Raw genomic sequence first — 19,186 nt, 5'->3', positions numbered from 1 at the left:
CTTCGGCGACTCCTACTCCAAGACTCAAGTCCTGCAAATCTATCGATGGACAATTCACTAAATGCCTCTTCTGAAACTGCTAGAAGAGATGATCGAATACAAGAGATGAGAACAGTGTAACAGCCTACACTTCCCCTTTTTAAAGCAGTAATAAAAAGTGTAATACTTAAAAATATTACCAACAATTAAGAGCGCTCATGTGTTGTTGTCGGTTTGCTGGAGATGATCGAATAGCTCGGAAGGGCAGTTTGGTGGTAGACAGACTTCTATAAAGCAACAGCAAGAAGCCGGAGCAGTTGGAAAGTCGATTGGATGCGTAGAATCTCGTATAGGAGTTAATTCTAATGGGTTGGGCGAAACACCCTTATAAAGGGTATGGAAGGCACTTTCCCATATGAGAAATCTGATTTCGAATAATCTGATTTTTATCTGCAACGAAGTGTGAAGTTTATCCTGCGGAAGGCGCCTTCTACATCACCGAAGGCGCCTTCTAATGCTTGAAGGTACCTTAGACACTGTTCACCTAAGGTTTTTTTTGTATTTTTTTTGTCCTGCAAAAAGTGTTAGTACAATAAGTTACAAGATAAGTGTAATTGGCATAGTAATAATAATGAATAGTAATTGATCCTGGCCGAATCGCTGAATCAACGTACGCTGGGCACGTGGCGCTCTCCCAGTGGCTGACGCAGATCTCCAACCGGTCGTGCGCTGCACTTCCCTCATATTTCTTGGGGGTGGCATATCTTGTAGTGCTTTTCACTTTGCTGGGATTTACCTCAATGCCCCGCTCGGTCACTATGTATCCCAAGAAACGCCCGCCTCTTGCTCCGAACAGGCACTTCTGAGGGTTTAGCTTGACTTCATATTTCCGTAGCGTTCGGAAAGTCTCCTCCATGTCTTCAAAGAGATCGGTCGCTCGGACCGACTTGATGAGAATGTCATCCACATATACTTCCAGATTTCGCCCGATCTGCTCCTTGAACACTTTGTTCATCAAGCGTTGGTAAGTTGCTCCCGCGAACGACATCACATTGTAGCAGTAAGTGCTGTCAGCTGTAACGAAGCTAATCTTCTCTTGATCTTCTCGGGCGAGCGACACTTGATGGTAGCCCTGATAAGCGTCGAGCATGTATATTAACTCGCAGCCGGCTGTGGAGTCCACCAGTTGATCGATCCGGGGCAGGGGATAAAAATCCTTTGGGCACGCCTTGTTAAGATCCCGGAAATCGATGCACATTCTCCACTTGTTGCCCGGCTTGGAAACTAGTACCACGTTCGCCAACCAGCTCGGGAACTGGAGCTCGCGTATGTGGCCGGCCTCCAGAAGTTTCTCGATCTCCGCTCGGATGATTGCATTTTGTTCGGCGCTGAAGTCCCTCTTTCTCTGCTTCACCGGCCGAGCGTCCGGTCGGACGTGGAGCTCATGCTGCGCTATACTCGGCGAAATTCCGGGCAGCTCATGTGTCGACCAGACGAAGACATCACAGTTTCTCTGGAGGCATTTGACCACTTCCTCTTTCTGGCTTGCCTCCAGATCGGCCGCAATGAATGTGATGGCCTCCAATCGGGTCGGGTGGATCTGCACTTCCTCTTTTTCTTCATACACCAAAGGGGGAGGTTTTTCAGTTATGGCGTTTACCTCAATCCGGGGTGCCTTCCAAGCAGAATTAGCTTCTGCTCGTACCATCTCGACGTAGCATCGCCGAGCTGCCAGTTGGTCTCCTCGTACTTCTCCCACTTTGTCTTTGACCGGGAACTTGATCTTCTGGTGGAAAGTGGAGACGGCTGCTCGGAATTCACTGAGAGTCGGTCGCCCCAAAATGACGTTGTATGCTGACGGAGAATCGAGCATGACGAAGTTTGCGGTCCGTGTCCTTCTGAGCGGCTCTTCTCCCAGCGAGATAGCCAGTTGGACCTGTCCAACCGGCAGAACTTCATTGCCCGTAAACCCGTAGAGGGGGGTTGTCATGGGCAGCAGCTCGGCTCGAACAATTTGTAGTTGGTCGAAGACCTTTTTGAATATAATATTAACCGAGCTTCCTGTGTCAATGAAAACACGGTGAATAGTGTAGTTAGCTATTACCGCTTTGATGAGGAGAGCGTCTTCATGTGGCACTTCGACTCCCTCCAAGTCCTTGGGCTCGAAACTGATTTCGGGTCCGCTCGCCCTTTCTGGGCTGCAGCCGACTGCATGGATCTGGAGCTGCCTGACGCTTGCCTTCCTTGCTCGGTTAGAGTCTCCTCCGGTCGGCCCGCCAGCTATAATGTTGATTTCGCCTCGAGAAGTGTTGTTTCTATTTTCTTCTTCCCGAGCGGACGGTCTAGGCCGCTCCCTAGACATTCGGGGATTGTCTTCACGCCTCGGAATATGATGCCGCTCGGGAGTCTGTCTTGGCCGCCTGTCAGGTATCGTCCGATCGGCTTCACGAGGTCTCTGTCGCCTGTCAGATGATGGCGATCGACGGTCGCCACTCCGGGGAACGGGGTGGGCGATCAGAGGAAGACTCCGGCAATCTCTGGTGTTATGCGTGTCCGTCCGGTGGAATGAGCAGAACATTAGGGTCCATACCTTCTTTTTTGGTTTGGGCCTCTCGGCAGCTACTTCTTGGACATGGACCTCCCATGGTGAGAGCGGATTGCTTCAGCCCGCGGTCCTCTGGGCGGCTCCGGGCGATTGATAGGCTTCCGCTCGGCAGGTGCTGGTCGGTCAGTTGTGACTTCCTTTCTTCGGGTCGCTTGAGCTTTCTCCACATTGATGTATTCATTGGCCCGGTGTAGCATATGATCGTAGTCTCGGGGCGGCTTCCGAACGAGCGAGCGAAAGAAGTCCCCGTCCACGAGGCCTTGCGTGAAAGCATTCATCATCGTTTCTGAGGTGGCCGTTGAGATGTCCATGGCCACCTGGTTGAATCGCTGGATATAAGCTCTGAGCGGCTCTCTTGGCTCTTGCTTGATGGCGAACATGCTGACACTTGTCTTCTGGTAACGCCGACTGCTTGCAAAGTGGTGGAGGAAGGCCGTGCGGAAGTCTTTGAAACTTGTAATGGACCCGTCCGGCAACCTCCGAAACCACCGTTAAGCCGATCCCGAGAGGGTGGTAAGGAAAACCCGACACTTCACTCCATCTGTGTATTGATGAAGGGTAGCGGTGTTGTCGAACTTACCCAAATGATCGTCGGGGTCGGTGGTTCCGTTGTATTCACCAATCGTCAGGGGCACATAGTGCTTTGGCAGAGGGTCTCGCAGAATGGCCTCCGAGAATTGCTGGTTGATCCGCTCGGGAGAAGCGTCCGCTCGGGAGGCCTTGCCTTTTCTCTTGTCTCGTATCGGTACTTCGTCTGATGAAGATCCTCGCTCCCGATTAACTGCTGCAGCTCCAGGAGGTGTGCGGAATAGGGCCCGAGGAAATGGAACCGTGGCCTGAGGCGCTTCCGCTCGGCCCCCTGATGCTGATGTCGCCTGCTGCTCAATCCGCTCGGCTTGCGCCTTCTGTTTTTGTTCCACAAGCTTAGCTGCCCTTGACTCGATCAAAGCGTGCGGTCGTCCAGCTTCGTCCATTGCTTCCGCTCGGATGCAGGAGCGTTCCCACAGACGGCGCCAAATTGATCCTGGCTGAATCGCTGAATCAACGGACGCTGGGCACGTGGCGCTCTCCCAGTGGCTGACGCAGATCTCCGACCGGTTGTGCGGAGCTCCGGCGAACCTGCAAAGAAGTCGGGCCGGGAAGGGGTTCTCGACGACGACCCTCCGACGCTCAAGTCAGGCAAGTGGACAACAAGGAAGTGGCTTCGAATATCGTAAAATGCGTACCTCCGATGAAGTGTGAGGCCCTTTATATAGAGCTAGGAAGAGGCTCACGCACGCACACCGAGGCGAATACGTGTCCTCAGCCCATACCTCAATATGGGCTTGTCAGAAAAGCTTGTCTGACACTATACTACTATAGTCCGAGCACGTATCTGATGGGACAACGGAACCCCCTGTCATAAGATCCTGCGTATGGCTCGCTCGTTGGCCATACCCGCTGTCATAGGATGTTTCCTTGTCCTTTTGTCTCTCCTTACTCCATGCCGAGTGTCCGACCGGTCGGCAGTCCCCTTGCATCCGGTCGGTCATATGTGCTGGTCAACTTAGGAGATTCCCGGTAGTGTGCTCTGTGGAGACTGTTCGCAGTATTGCTACCTTATGCCTTCGTCCGAGTGGGATACCCGATCGGCCGTACAATCCTGTTCAACAGGAGCGTCGGAACCCTAACTCCTCGCCGGGTGCCTTTGACTCTGATGAGACCCCGTTCGGCCGACCGGTCTCCTCTTCTCCGGTCGGCCATTCGACCCTTTGACTTTCACGTGGCATTGACTTCCCTCAGAGGGGGGTCCCTGTTCTTACCACCGGATCAGTAATTAAACTCTGTCTCCCCAAAATTATAATCTAGTTAAAGTCTCAATTTAGGTTTCCGAAATAGACATAAATTAGACTGACGCCTACTGTCCCTTCGAACGGGGGCGCGTCCTCACTTGATCACTCTCCTCCAGTGACTTACTTCTACTTACCAGGTGTAGAGATACTTTTCGGAATTAAACATTCGGACTTCGGGAATCAAACATCCCGACATACCAAAATCACGCATCTTGTCTTCTCTAATCAAGAATTGCACATCCCGACCTACCAGAATCGCACATCCGGTCTTCTCCAATCAGGAATCACAGGTCCCGACCTTTGCTAGAGTTCCACATATAGATTTCAACCTGTCGGTAATCGAACATCTTGACTTGTCGAAATCATACATCCGGTCTTCAATCAATCACGAATTGAACATCTTGACTAGGGTTAGTCAACCTTGCACACTCAGTAACAAGGTTAGATTGCAACACATCTAACTTTAATCTATTTGTCATTCATCAAAATTTAGATTTAACTATTGGTGCAAACTACACCAATAGACATGATTAGCTCTCTGGCTATGGTGCAGTGATAAGGTGTCCATACAGTCTTATAAGTACTTATGGCGGCCTTAGGGCATAGCATCGACGATGGACGCATGACATCTCTGGCGTAATGATCTTGGGTTGATTATCAAGAATTGATGACCTGAGGTTTACTCCACCATGCGTCTAGTGCTTATGTACCTGCATTTACCTCATCTCCATATCCGTGGGGCTGAGACTAGCGGGCCATTAAGATAGCGGATCTATTTTTTTATTCTAAGTACTTATGATTCAATTCTCAACTACGATGCACTGGAGGATACTAAGACTCATTATAGGGTATCTTTCTTAAGTGGGATGATGAATTGGGGATTCTAAGCTACTGGACTTCTGTTGTAAGTACTTTCAGATTTATCCTGATGATTAATAAAAAATTTTCGTAAGACCGTACTAAGATTAATCGGCCTAAAGATATACAAATTTGAATAATTCAAGCAATCAATGTAGCCTTTTGAGTATTAACATATTATCAAACCTTAATTTCATAACGTAGATAGTATGTTTGTAATTTTTTTTGAAATTTAGACCACTTAATATAATTTTGGCATAACTCGTTCGATTCAGATCTATCATATTCACTCAACCAAATTACTGTATTTCTAGAATTAAAGTACAAATATTTGTACTATTGTTAATAGATTTTGGCTACATCAGAATCAACCTAAATCTTAAGACTTCTAAATTTCAGAGGTTAATGGATGCTGATTTGGATTAATTCGAATGCATTCATCAATCAATAAATTTATACTAAAATTAATTAATAGGCTTATACTCTGAATGTAACTATGCTCTCTAATCGTGAGATTTAAAAAAAAGAAAACGGTATAAATTTATTAAATGTAATTTTTTTTTAAAAAAAATAAATATGTTTTAGTAGTTTAGGTATGTTAGATAAGCCGTAAGCGCCTCTATAAAAAGGGAGAGATATTTTTAAAAAGTGATAAATAGAAAAGCATGATACGTAATGTTTAAATATTATTTAAGTCAACTAAGTCGTCCTTAGTAAAATGCCGTTTCTCTTCTCATTAGCATTTCGTCGAACACGTGTTGCCGCTTGCCCTGCATCACCATTGTTAGGTATACCGTGACCTCAGCTTCAACCAAATCGAAACGGGAAAAAGGTTGTGCTGTTGGACTTCGGAGTCTCGCGTTCCAGTCCGAACCGACTGCGTCGCCATGCGCGAGCTCGGATTTTGGCATTGTGCAGAAGCAGCGCAGAGAGGAGTGGAATGGGTCGGCGCAGCGCTGAGCTTTCGACGAATATATTCTCCTCTCGCCTTTGCCGCGTCTTCGCCTTGCTTTTTCCAGATTCCTTTCTTCCTTCCACCCTCCCATTATCTATCGATCCACCCGTGGCCGATTTCCACTGCGCCCAGCCAAATTTACTCTTCTGCAACGAGGATAACAATCGGGCGGAGGAGGAAGACAAAGAGTAGAATTTTATTTCCTCCTCCAAAAAATTTCGTTTTTGACGATTTGGCTTAAAAAGTCTGTTCCTTGTGTTCATCGGCATGCGGAAGAGGAGTGGCGGAGCGGCGCTGCACAACCACCGGCGGGTGATGAAGGAGAAGGCGAAGAACCGAGTGGACGACCTCCAAGGGATGTTCGGCGATCTGCAGTCTGCTCGCAAGGAGGGCCGCGTATCCGACGCTGCTGTTCTGGAGGAGCAGCTCCACCAGTTGCTCCGCGAGTGGAAAGCCGAGCTCAGCGAGCCCTCTCCCGCTGTTTCCTCCTCCTCGTCCTTTCTCGTCCGCACCACGCCCTACTTTCCATCCCTCTTTTCTGTTTACGTTTAATTTTTATGTTCTCGTTGCTGTGACGGTGGTGCTAATTTGAGTTCGTTTTCTCTTTGATTGCAAGAAGGGAAGTAGCCACGGGCCTTCTGATCTGTCCTCTTACATCCGCCGCATGTTGCAGCTGAACGAGGAGGACGACGATGCCACGAGCAAGTTGGCTAGATTGCCGCTCAAGGATGAGCCGCTGGAGGTGCCCGGCGACGACACAGGATGCCTTAAAACTGCCGGCGCCTGTGCTGCTTTCCAGGAGGTGAGCATCCTTATGGATAATTGCCGTATGCATTGCTGTTTGCTCAAGTTACAATTCATTATTGGTTGTAGGATTTAAGCATGTTGTCAAGTTTTCTTAACGGCAAATTATGCGTTCCGTATCTAGATTCAGTGACTGTACTTAAAAATACATTAAAGGGGCATCTTTGTTTCTACCTTTAAGTACAGTATTTTCAACATCTTTGAACTAATTCAACTCAATGATTTCAAGAGAACCATTTAAAGAATATGTTCTGAGATCAAAAGGTCAAGATTTTAGAGCATATCTATATCTACAACGGTCACCCCATCTCAGGATCTTAGCTCAGCCCTGTAGAGAGTCCTCGGTCGTTTAATTGATAGTATGTACAATGGGTTGATAAAACAAGGAGATTAACCTCTTCCATATCAGTTAATTAGTTATCGGTCTGCTAGCTTGTAAATCACACAATCCCATCTACCTTGTAAACTTGTTTAAGACAATCGTTCTTTGATTAAATGTTTTAGTGTTCGTTCACATTCTATGACTAAATGTTTTGATCTAGAAGTCTATGCTTGCTTCTGTTCGCTGTTTCCATAGAAAGCATAATATTTCCGGTTTTGTTGTTATTCTTTTCATTTTATTTTCCCAGGTTTCCTCTTTGTGGATCGGTCTATTGCTTTTACATATAATTCAGATTTTTTGGCAAGAATTTTAAGCATCCCTACAATGAGTATATTTTTTGCTTGTGCATGCTATTTGCTGCTATGTTGGTACGTAAGCTAGAATCCACTGCCATTTTTAGAGTGCATGTTCCTACACACCAGCACCATTACACTTCCTCTTGCGATCTCTTACTGTAAAAACAAAGTGTAACACACTTCTTAGGTCAGTTCCTTGTTTTTCATCTATGAAGCTGAAATATTTAACGGCAAATTATGTAGTCATACTTTGGAACTTCATGCATGTTTATTATACATGCTACTTTGATGTTTCTTTGTAGTGTCTGAATGGAAGTATGCTGAGCATTATTCACCTACTATATCAAACCCACAAGGGCTTTTATCGATTATCTCCTTAGAATAAACATGTATAAAATCTTGCTTTTTTATGTATCATCTAAAGCTCAAGAGCATTACCATTATTCATCAGTTCCTTGTTTAGGAAAACTATTTCTCAAGGTTGTTAACTTGGTGAACCATATATGTCGGTGCATTTATTCTTGTGTTTGTGTTCTAGAATTGATTCAGGATGGACTATTTCATATACATATCTATTAATCATAATTTTTAGACTCTTGCTAGCCTTAGAACGATAAATATAAGGGCCACCAGAGAATGAAATGCCTGAGAGAAGCTAAGTTTTTTGTTCACATCAGAAATATGTAAGGGCTCATCTTTCTTCTAAATTTAACCTTCTTTCACGCATTGATCAAAACAAATATTTTTGCGACATTATGTGAGCAAGATTAAGAAAGACTTGGACATTACTTTCTTTATTTTGTCTTAACCACGAGGTTAATTTCCTATTCGGGGTGGAAGTTACAATATTGTTATATGATTCTTGGACATTACTTTGTGCATCCATTTTTGTTGATTCTTCGAAAAGGCTGTATCCTAAAGCACCTGAAAAAATACTAAAAAAGAATGATTTCATTATCACTTCTTTATTCTATGAGTTTGGGTGACCAGAATTATCATGTATCTCTATCTTAAAGGAAACAACATCGTAATGTGAAGTCTGAATATAGTAGAAATTATCGTTTAGACATTATGCTTTCGTATAGATTTGGATTGTTTTTTCTCGTGAAGAATATATCCATAAGACGGTCTTTAAATTGTCTTGTAGGAATATTTCGAGACAAAGGAAGTGCCTGATTATGGATTTCTAGGGGCTCATCAAAATGCTGCCTTGCATTACCTGGATGGAGCCAATAATGTGGAACTTCATCGTTACGATCTGCATGAAGATCTACCACAAGGTTTATTTCTCGGCCTCAATGCTGGCAACTTCGACATGGTGGAACTCACGCCACTTTTATCAGAATTCATCCCCGCAATATGCCCTCCACCTTCAGCTTTCCTAAGGCCAAAATGTGCACTCTGGGACTGCCCTAGGCCTGCTAGGGGATCTGAGTGGTATGAAGATTACTGTAGTAGCTTTCATGCTACTTTAGCACTCAATGAAGGACCACCCGGTATGACTCCAGTGCTGCGCCCTGGCGGTATCGACCTGAAGGATGGCCCTCTTTTTGCAGCTCTTATTGCAAAAACACAAGGAAAAAATGTTGGCATCCCTGAATGTGAAGGGGCAGCAACTAACAAATCTCCATGGAATGCACCTGGTATGTACATATGTTTTCAGGAACACTTTCTTGGTTCATGAGTTCAACTTTCCCGCTTAATCATTCAAGATGATCTATTTAAATTTATTTGCAGAGCTCTTCGATCTTTTAGTCCTAAATGGCGAATCGCTTCGAGAATGGCTCTTTTTTGATAAACCTCGAAGGGCATTCGAGAGTGGGAACAGAAAGCAACGATCATTGCCTGATTACAGCGGGCGCGGTTGGCACGAATCAAGGAAACAAGTAATGAAGGAATTTGGAGGTCTTAAGAGGTCCTACTACATGGACCCTCAGCCACTGAGCCACTACGAGTGGCATCTCTACGAGTACGAGATCAACAACTGCAATGCATGTGCCTTGTATAGGCTAGAACTCAAGCTTGTGGATTCGAAGAAGACTGCAAAAGGGAAAGTGACAAGCGATTCACTTGTCGATCTGCAGCAGCAGATGGGGAGGCTGAATGCTGAAAACCCAACGGATAATAACAAACGATATGCCAAAGGCAGGCTGAAAGTCCAATACAAGGATTCTGCGGAAAGCATTTATTCAGCTGCAGATTTCCTCAACCAAATCGAAAATGGTCAACATCTTTTTTCCTCTTTGGATCAGAAAACTCCTATTTGTGCAGGGATTGGCTTTGAGCAAGATATCAAATCATCTGTTGATAACCTGAGTGGCTTTTATGGAACATAACATAAGAGTCACAAACACAACCAAATATAGTTCTTACTTAGCATTCACCTTATCGACTTTAAATCAAGGACTGTAATCACTGAGTTCAGTTTCTATTTGTACAGTCATTCAGTTACCACTATTTGCTGCAATATCGAAAAACAAATGCATCGAGGAGGATGATTTTGTAGTATGCTTTATGCTGATTATGTATAAAGGGTGACTTGTGTAAAGATACTGAAACTTGATGCCTAATATTAACTCCTGTAACCTACCAAGCAGGTCTTATTTTCCTATTTCCTTCATTTTCTCATATCTTAGTTAGATTCACATAACTATTTAATTATGGGGGTGAATCGATTGCTTCTCTGATTTTCAATATGATCTCTTTTTCAACTCTAATACCCTGCATAAGCCTTTTCGAACTGAATCGAAAAATTCCCATTCCTGTGAAGCTGTTCCACTTGAATTATTGATGTCAGTAAATCCTGAATCCTCTTTTGCATTGGCTAGACCTATCAGATAACCATTCAATTAGATTCACCATTTTACCGGGCTTTTCCTTTTTCATAACAACATTCTATCCGACATTACATTTGAAATCTCACTTACAAGGTCTCAATTCTCTTTGAACAAAAATAAAAAAAAAAATTGATAATCTCAGTTAGCTTCATTTATTATCTCTGGAGTGATCGATTTGATTCTATAAAAGTTTCCTACCGGCCACTAGGATAAATCGGGAAACACACACGGCGGCCAACCCAGAAGCCCAACATCCTTTGATTATATGCCTTCCATTTGGAGAAAAAATTCCTACAAAATGTCATAGTTGGGATTCGAATTGAGTGTCTGGGTGATAATTTAGATGTCTTACCGTAGCACCATGACCCGGGGACTCTTGGAATAAAAAACAAGATAGAACTGTGAGGTGCAAATTGATGTTAGGAAGGTTGGCTGGAAAGATAGGAGGAAAATTATAATACATATTAAGATATTTTGTTACTCTTAATGTGATCCGTTGTAGTCTAGTTGGTTAGGATACTCGGCTCTCACCCGAGAGACCCGGGTTCAAGTCCCGGCAACGGAATAATATTATTTTTTGAAAAACCCAAAAAAAGAGGCTAAAGTAAATTCTTTTTTATTTCCAGTTTATGGGCGCGCTATTCGAAGACAGTTGGTTGCCTTTCGTAATGCGGTATTTCTTTCACGATCATAATCCAAATTAGGGCTCTTCCGCACTTTTCCTCCCTCTCTCTTCTTCTTCTCTTTTGTTCTCCTTCCAAATGAAGAGTCCCAGCAGCAGCAGTAGCAGTAAGCGACGACCCAGCAGCGGCCACCGCAACAACAATAACAATGCAAGCATCGCGGTGTGGGAAGAGAACACCATGGCCATCCTCGACTCCTCCGGCATCAAGGATTCTCGCGACGTCCACGACGACCGTACTTTTCCCCACCTCCCTTTCCCCAGATTCTCTATCATTCCTTGTGTTTTCTTGATGCTGTTTTTCTCCTACTCTTGCAGGGCTCTGCTTCTTGGAAGCTGTTCGATCTGCGTCGCTCGCGTCCGAGTCGCCTTCTGCTCCCTCCTGGTACGATTACTTTTTTCGCCCCTGTCTTTTTTGTAAACACGTGCGGTTCTCATGTTGATTTCTTGTTTGGTCTTGCAAAGGAGGATTTTTGACGCTATCTTTCAGATTCTCACGGACTGCAACTCTCTTGAACTAGCCATGGCTAGTTATCAGCTTCTCATTGAGTTGGATAAGGTTTTTTTTTTTTTTTTTTTTGCTTCTGTCTTGGTAAAAAATAAATTTTTTCCATATATTTGTTCTCAATGTTCGGAATTTATGTGGTTTTACAGCACTATCCTCGAGTATACTTGTCAAAATCAGACGAACTTGAATCATCATCCAGTGATATAAGCAAGCTTGTTGTGGTTAAAGAGGTGAAGAAACTTTGTTGCATTTCTAGTTCTATTGTGTATTTTCAAAAAAAAAAATTCAGTTACCTATCTTTTCAGGCATGGTCACCATTTAATCTTGCATCAGGCAGCGAAGAGGGAGCTGCTAAGGACTCGTGCTATTTGTTTGACCCATTGGTGAGCTGAATCTCCATATGTAAACACTGGACGCCACTTTTTGGATCCATGGAATGCCACTATGCTAGAAAATAGTAGAGAGCATGTGCATAAACATTTCTGTATTCCTGTATAAATTTTGTATATCTACCTTCTCTTACCCGTTCATAGTAAGAGTTCCACTTAAAAAGTTGATGCAAGTATTACATACAAGCAGCTACCATCATGGTAAACTAGCGCCTGTTGTGGTTTCTTTTATAGGATCGAATCTTTGTTTTTGATGCTTTATATTCTTGTGAACATTGAATGTTCTCCCTTTACATGATATCTATTAGCAGGAGAACAATCAATCTATTGTCTAAATCTGGTTTAATTTCCCTGAACACTGTGGACATATACAAATGTGACAGATTTGGATTCTGCATGAACTTTTCTTGTATATGTCTGACGATGTCTTTCTCTCTCGTTGTCATTGCTACAAATATATGTAATATGATTTATAGGGAATCAGTTCAGGTCATAAGGTCACATCTACATCTATTTGAAAGTTCGCAAGTTCTTAGGGCAAAAGATAAGATTGATGAAAGTGATCAATAGGAGTTCCATTCATCTATTCTAGGGAAGTTACCAGAACCCTCTTTGTTTAGAGCTCCATTAGAGAGATGCAATGCCACCATTATTATCACAGCACCTTGAGCCTACATATGTAATTTTAAGCTCTATTCTTGACAATAGTCTTGGCTATTGCTTTATCAGTGTATAGCTACTGTTGCTATTTTGGTAGTGCCAAGGGTTTTACTAAAAAATAACAACAAAATAGAAAAAAATGTTGTCATGTAGTGACATGAGGACTTACAACTTGTTGCTGTTGCATACGTCAAAAAATTTTGGCCGATGCATGCATCAAGCAATTTGTAATACGAATTTATTCTGTTTGCATCTTCTGAGCTTTCCCATGCTTTCTTGTATATAATACTTGTCTCTTTGTAATTGGATATATTGGTACAAAGTATGAATTTATTTTGTAACCTTAGACCATTGTAGTTTTATCTTGCTGATTGAATTGTGGTGTATGAGAAAATCTTGACTATGCCAATTTCACATCATCCAGAGGTTCTCTAACTTGATAGATGACATGGCTCAAGCGGTTAAAAACTTGGACTTTGATTTCGCGGTCAAGGCAAGTATTGGTGCTCCCTAAAAGATGTATCTAATGATATTTTTTAAATCATTATCTTATTACATCCTTTGTTTCTGTGTACTTTTGATGTTCAAATTGTTATAACTTATAAAATTAGCTCTTTCCATTGTTTTATTAAAAATAGAGGTTCCATCACTTTTTGTGAACTAACTCCAGATGTACACAGAAGAAATTTATACATAAAGGGAATGGAAGCTAATGTTTTTGATCATGAAGTTGCTACTGACAGTAACCAAACATGAAGTGCATTTAATCCTATGTGGTGTTTGTGTGATGTTTAGGTTTTTTTTTTTTTTTTTTCTGTCTCGTGATATATCATTTTGTTAGACATTTGAAGGATCTTATTGCTGCTGTTTGTGTTATTAGGATTATGGCATATGATTATCTGTTGTTATAGATTGAGATTAAGGGTTACATTAGTACTAGATGAGCTGACTAATCATATTAAGATAAACCTCTTTGTTACATGTTGGTTGTAAAGGATATTATGTGAGTTGGCGAGGATGAAATTAGATTAAATTTGTAGCTTCAATATGGGGGAAAACTACAAATGATTTAATTGATTGAATATTATTAGGCATGTAATCTTGCAGTGAATTCAATGATGGTATAAGATTCATGTAGCCGACCTCATCTAATCTTAAGTTTGAACGAAAACTGCTTGATGATGGTAGATATTTAAACAGTTGTTACAAGATTTCTTAATTGCTATTCAAAGATTTGCAAGGGAAAGTGATATACCTCTATTTGCTCTCAACTCATCTGTTCGTTTCACTGAAATCTTTAAGATAATGTCTCTCATTACTCTTTCTTCTGCTTAAGTTAGCTATTTTTCATCCTTTTACAATTCTAATAAACATCATGAACACTAAAGCATGCACATAAAATAATAAAAAAAGAACGAACAATTTTGCCATGATCTAGGGATTAGATGTTCAGACTGTTTCCAGATCAAGTTATTCTTCTCATTTGAATTGATTTCGGTTTTATAAATTTATATTCCTAATTACTTCCATCTTTGATGTTTAGCCCATACAAAATTCACTGGTGTTTCAATATCTTGTAAACGTCCTAGAGGTTGATCTATTACTTCGTCTTAATTTATACAAAGGTAACGAGCTTCTAATAAAATTTTCATTTCTTAGCTCTCTTGTCTTCTCTCCTATTTCTTTAATATGTTTCCAGTTATTTTGCAGAAACACTAAACTGGTCACTTCTTAGGGAATCAGTAATGAATCTTCTATTGGTATATTCTCTACCTACAAATTTCAGAGGAAGATCTATTTGAATTTCACTAATGCTCAAAACTATGAATTATTGTTCCAATTCTCTATTTTGAAGACTCTTGGTTCTTAGTTAGCATCAGTATTGATATACTTATTACAGCTTGAATTTGTTTTGTAGGGATCACGAAAGTTAAATTTTAAGAGTGTAGTTAGGGATTGCATGTCCATTTTGCTTAGGAGGTGCCATCATAGTATATCAAATAATGTTCAGCAACTGAGGAATTCTGAAAACACATGCTGCTCCCAATCAGATGAAAATTCTAAGGCTGCTGTAGCAATTGCTATTTCTCAACTAGAAAAAGAAACTTGTGTTTCTATACAGAAATTTGTTGGGCTGGTGAGAAATCTAAATCTTAGGATTCTTGATTAGACATACTTTTTAGATTAAGCATTGAATTGATTCCAGGTTATTGAGCTTGATGTAGTGAGAAAAGAGGCAGATTCTCTTGGACAAACTTCTCGTGTTGATGGTCTTAGGTACCTTGTTTGTTTTTCAACATGCATCGTTTATTTTATTGTGTGATCCATTTTCACTTGAGTTTATCATTTTGTACTTTGGTACAGGCTTCCTATCACTGAATTTATTGTGGAGGAATTAACTTACAACAAAGATAATTTTGCTCCTTTACTTCTGGTATTACATGACTGCTATTATTGATCATCCTCTGTTATTTTCTAATCATTGTTACTTTTTTTGCAAACAATTTGAATTTTTGCTAGTTATTTGTAAATGTACTAAGTCTGATTATTTAGTTTCACATATGATCATTTTCAGTCTGTTCTTTATTGTCTGATTTGTTTTTAAGAGTTTGAAATAATGTTCATCTTTTTGTCTTGTTATCCACTTCTATAGAGATTATACTATGAACTACCTGTTAACATATCTTCAAATATTATTGAACTATATATATTGTTTTCTCTCTCTCAACTGGTCCTGTTTGTCAAACATTAGTTCCATAAGACCTATTTTCTATTTTTGTAAACATGTATATGGTAGTATGTGAAATAAAAATATCTTTCAGATGGCAAACTTAATTTTGCTTATATTATTTTTTGATTTATTGAAAAAATCATTGTTGCAGTTGCTTTTACCCTGTAAACATGTGAATGCTGCTTCCTTTCCTTCATAAATAGCAATCATATATATATATATATTTTTATGTTTATATTCTGTCAAAATTTCATGCTTAACTACCTATAGTGGGTAGCACAGCTTTTGTTTGGAATTGATTAAGTGAATTCTTCTTCTTTATGTTGCATCTATGGCATAGGTCTTCTCTGAACCTAAATGGAAGTTGGAGATAATTTTGCTGTACTTTTCAAAGTATTTAATCAAGGTATGCAACCTACTTTTGTTGCTGCTAGACGCTACTTTCCTGTCCGTCAACTGGCAGAGTAATAGGGTGTTTTTACATATTCCCCTATATAAGCATAATATCTATAGTTCAACTGCTTCCAGACATGTGCTGGCTGAGCTTTTGTTACAGTAATACTATATTGCCTTTTCTATTAAGACAGAGAAGAGACATAAGAGAATAATAGGACATCTTAGATAGAAAACAAATATCATTGATTTGCTAGTTCTATTTCTTTGAAGATGAACCTTCTATACAGCATCTCAAGTTGCACACTGTGGCTTTACTATTCTCTCTCTTTTCCATGTGAAGATTTAGAAGTTACAATTTCTTTAACTGAAATATTATTACTCCTGCATCGATTAAAAATTAGTCTTATTAGTGGCACAGTAGATTGAAACTTGAAATTCAAGTTGTTAGTTACTGCATATTACAGCATATAGAACATTAAAAATTATGGTTCTGCCTGTTTGAATGGTGTTCCAAGCATAAAGTTGATGCTATTCTTGTCTTGTGATGAGTTTTTTGTTATACAATGGTCGTGTTGCACTGAGGTTGACAAATATTGTGCTTTTTGCTGTTTATTACTTCAGCCCTCAGTTCGAACTCGTAGATCGAATGACACACCAGTTGATGTGACATTGGAAAGTGTTCTAAGCAACTTCTCAACAACTGCAAGTACAAAGAATATCGTGAAAAAAGTTTCTTCTGACTTAGCCTCACTGCTCCTGGCTCATGCTTTTCAGGTATTTGTATAAGTTTGCCATTTATTTCTAGTTTATTATGATCTCTGACGTACATGTCAGCGCATGACTCAAGGTTTTCATTCTAGAATGTTATTGCCACATGATGTGTCAAATTGTGTGATTTTTGCTAATCTATGATATCGAAATTTTGGCTTGTATCATCAGCTTGAAAATTGGCTCAGAAACCTAGTTTGCCATTGCACCGGGACAATGTTATTATAGGCATCAACAAGCCATTTTAGTTAATAATTAGTTAATTTCACTTGTATAATTAGATGACCTATGCATTGAGGATGAATAGTTGAATGTTTGTTATAAAGAAAATCTAATGATTATTATACCTAATTTATTATTTAAATTTCAATGTTTGAGCACTAATTAATGATCATTTGCAAGATATGTTTCAATGTAGACCAATAATAAGGTATTGTCTTATTTGGTTTCTTCTTTCTTTCTTTCACCTGTTGGATAATCATCATCATCTTGTTTGATTTTCTGCAGGCCTGTCTCTCCCTAATACGTGGTCCTAGGCAGATTACTAATCCTACCGAACTTATTGGTGCAAATCTTTTAGAGATCTGTAGCAAATTAATTTCTGCTATCAAAATCATCAGGAGGGTTGATGGGTAAGTGAATTTTTTATTGTGAGGTTTTCTTATTATTTCATTTCGTTGCTAAGATTAAATGGTATATGTGGATAGCGGACACTGAATCTTCCTGTAAATGTTATTTTCGTCTAAAAACTCTATTTGACCAAATCATTTTGATTGCTAAATAATTTATTTGTATTTCATTCACCTTCCTAGATTGTGATTGTTTGATTACCTATTTCTTTTGAACCTTTAAAGGAAGTTGGAGATTACATCCTTCACCAAGGAAGCTCTGTTTACTGCAGCAATGATTCTGAAAACAAATGCTTAGCTGGTTTTGTGAAGAGATCTCTATATTGCTGGTTTTACATTCTCCAAGTGCCTTTTTTTTTTTGTTCCTGATACTTTTTCCTTTTAATTAGAAAGTGGATAAAATGAACAAACAATGGCTTTTGAGCACAGATTAAAGATTAGAGGCCTTGCATCAACAGTTCGTGGATTAAGCTGTAGGATTTAGAGGTCGAGCATAATGTAATTAAGGTCGATGTTGGATTTTTATTACGAAACATATGTATTTAATTGAAATATTTGGCTAAACGACCATAAGATCTTAAGATCAATCAATTTAAAATAATATTTATTTATATAAAAGAAAATTTAAAAAGTTTTATTTAGAAAAAAAATTCATAATAAACTGATCGATTCTAAATGGTAAATTAGGAAAATAAAAGATACACTAATATATAATCCTATCTGTACATATTTTTAAATTTAAAATAAATATACTTATATAAATATTTAATAAATAGAAAATTAATAATCCTTGAAAGATAACATTGTCTTTATTAATCCAATCTTATATACCCAAAATATATAATCTTGGGCATTCGTTTAATAAAAAAAATAAATGGATGACTTCTTTAGTAGCAAAGAAATTATTTTGTAAAATAAAAGCTAATTATATTTTTAAAAATGCGAACACAGATTTAAATTTATTAAAAAGTATTTTTTTTAAAGTAGACAAATAACAGTAAATCAAGACATAAATGCGTAAATTTAAATTCATATAAAGGCAATTTATAATCTTTTTATCACCTTTACAAAAAAAAATACATATTTAAATAAAAATTTGTCAAAAATATTTAATAGAATGAAAATGATAATCCACAAAAGTCGAGTAAAATTGTAAACCCAACTTTAAATTCATTAAAAATAATATATAATTATTGTAATAAAAATAATCCAATTATAAAAGTAAAAAAAAATAATAACAAAAAAAGAGACAATGTTATAATTATTGTTAGACCAACTAGGATGATTTGTCATTTCTATTCTTATCTCTAAATTATATCCTGATCCCATATTCAATCCTGTGAAAATTAAATCTGCATCCCTACTTTCCATCTCCGAGAACAAATTAAAAAGAATAGGCATCCCCGCTTTCCATCCCACCCTGTCCTTCATTAATGGGATAGCATCTCCATATCTGCTTATTTAAATTAAATGTGGGGATTTAAAAAATCTTCCAATAATTATATCCGAAAATATTCCCCTAACTCTTCTTCATTTTAGATTTTTCTTGTGAAAAAAATTATCATCTCTGTGACCAAAACAACTTTAGGTGTAAATTCTCAATGAATACATTAGGAAAGTAAAAAAAATACACTCAATATTAATTATCATTGCATCCATAAAACTAAACTATAAATTTAATTAATTCTATAAATATTTTCAAAGTATATCAATATTTATAAACTATAATTTCAGAAAGAAATCATATAGAAAGAAAATCATGAGTTCTCGCAGTGTTCATGTTCTTTTCCTTCTTCTCACTTTCACTACAGGATATAGTCTTATTTTTTCTTCTCTTTGCTTGAAATTAATTTCAAGAATATTAGTAATATATCG

At 39.3% G+C, this 19,186-nt stretch overlaps 3 protein-coding genes and 1 non-coding gene across 7 annotated transcripts in view; all 4 read left to right on the top strand.

The window, feature by feature from the left end:
• The window catches only part of LOC121997728 (RING-H2 finger protein ATL67-like), a 168,632-nt gene that overhangs the window by 82,122 nt on the left and 67,324 nt on the right, over positions 1–19,186 (top strand). The window lies entirely within an intron of this gene.
• On the top strand, positions 6,101–10,322 carry LOC121997720 (transcription factor VOZ1-like). Of its 4 annotated transcripts, none has more exons than XM_042552306.1 (5): positions 6,101–6,417; positions 6,506–6,733; positions 6,846–7,031; positions 8,859–9,354; positions 9,449–10,322. In XM_042552306.1, the coding sequence occupies exons 2-5, from the start codon at positions 6,545–6,547 to the stop codon at positions 10,045–10,047; spliced, it is 1,470 nt and encodes a 489-aa protein (XP_042408240.1). In that variant the 5' UTR covers positions 6,101–6,417; positions 6,506–6,544; the 3' UTR covers positions 10,048–10,322. The 4 variants fall into 4 exon arrangements, with proteins under 4 accessions (XP_042408240.1, XP_042408238.1, XP_042408241.1 ...); XM_042552307.1 differs by having other exon boundaries at positions 6,104–6,417; positions 6,849–7,031; XM_042552304.1 differs by having other exon boundaries at positions 6,101–6,733.
• Positions 11,041–11,113, top strand: TRNAE-CUC. Its single transcript has one exon. It is a non-coding gene; the product is annotated as a tRNA-Glu (tRNA).
• On the top strand, positions 11,199–17,766 carry LOC121997721 (negative regulator of systemic acquired resistance SNI1-like). Its single transcript, XM_042552308.1, has 15 exons — positions 11,199–11,466; positions 11,549–11,615; positions 11,696–11,789; positions 11,885–11,968; positions 12,044–12,121; positions 13,212–13,280; positions 14,331–14,412; positions 14,498–14,547; positions 14,706–14,924; positions 14,994–15,064; positions 15,152–15,221; positions 15,859–15,924; positions 16,536–16,688; positions 17,190–17,314; positions 17,537–17,766. Exons 1-15 carry the CDS (start codon positions 11,310–11,312, stop codon positions 17,607–17,609), a joined length of 1,458 nt encoding a protein of 485 aa, XP_042408242.1. The 5' UTR covers positions 11,199–11,309; the 3' UTR covers positions 17,610–17,766.

Source organism: Zingiber officinale, chromosome 6A (assembly GCF_018446385.1).
Source record: "Zingiber officinale cultivar Zhangliang chromosome 6A, Zo_v1.1, whole genome shotgun sequence".
NCBI classification, from domain to species: Eukaryota; Viridiplantae; Streptophyta; class Magnoliopsida; order Zingiberales; family Zingiberaceae; genus Zingiber; species Zingiber officinale.
This window is presented reverse-complemented; position numbering and strand designations above follow the sequence as displayed.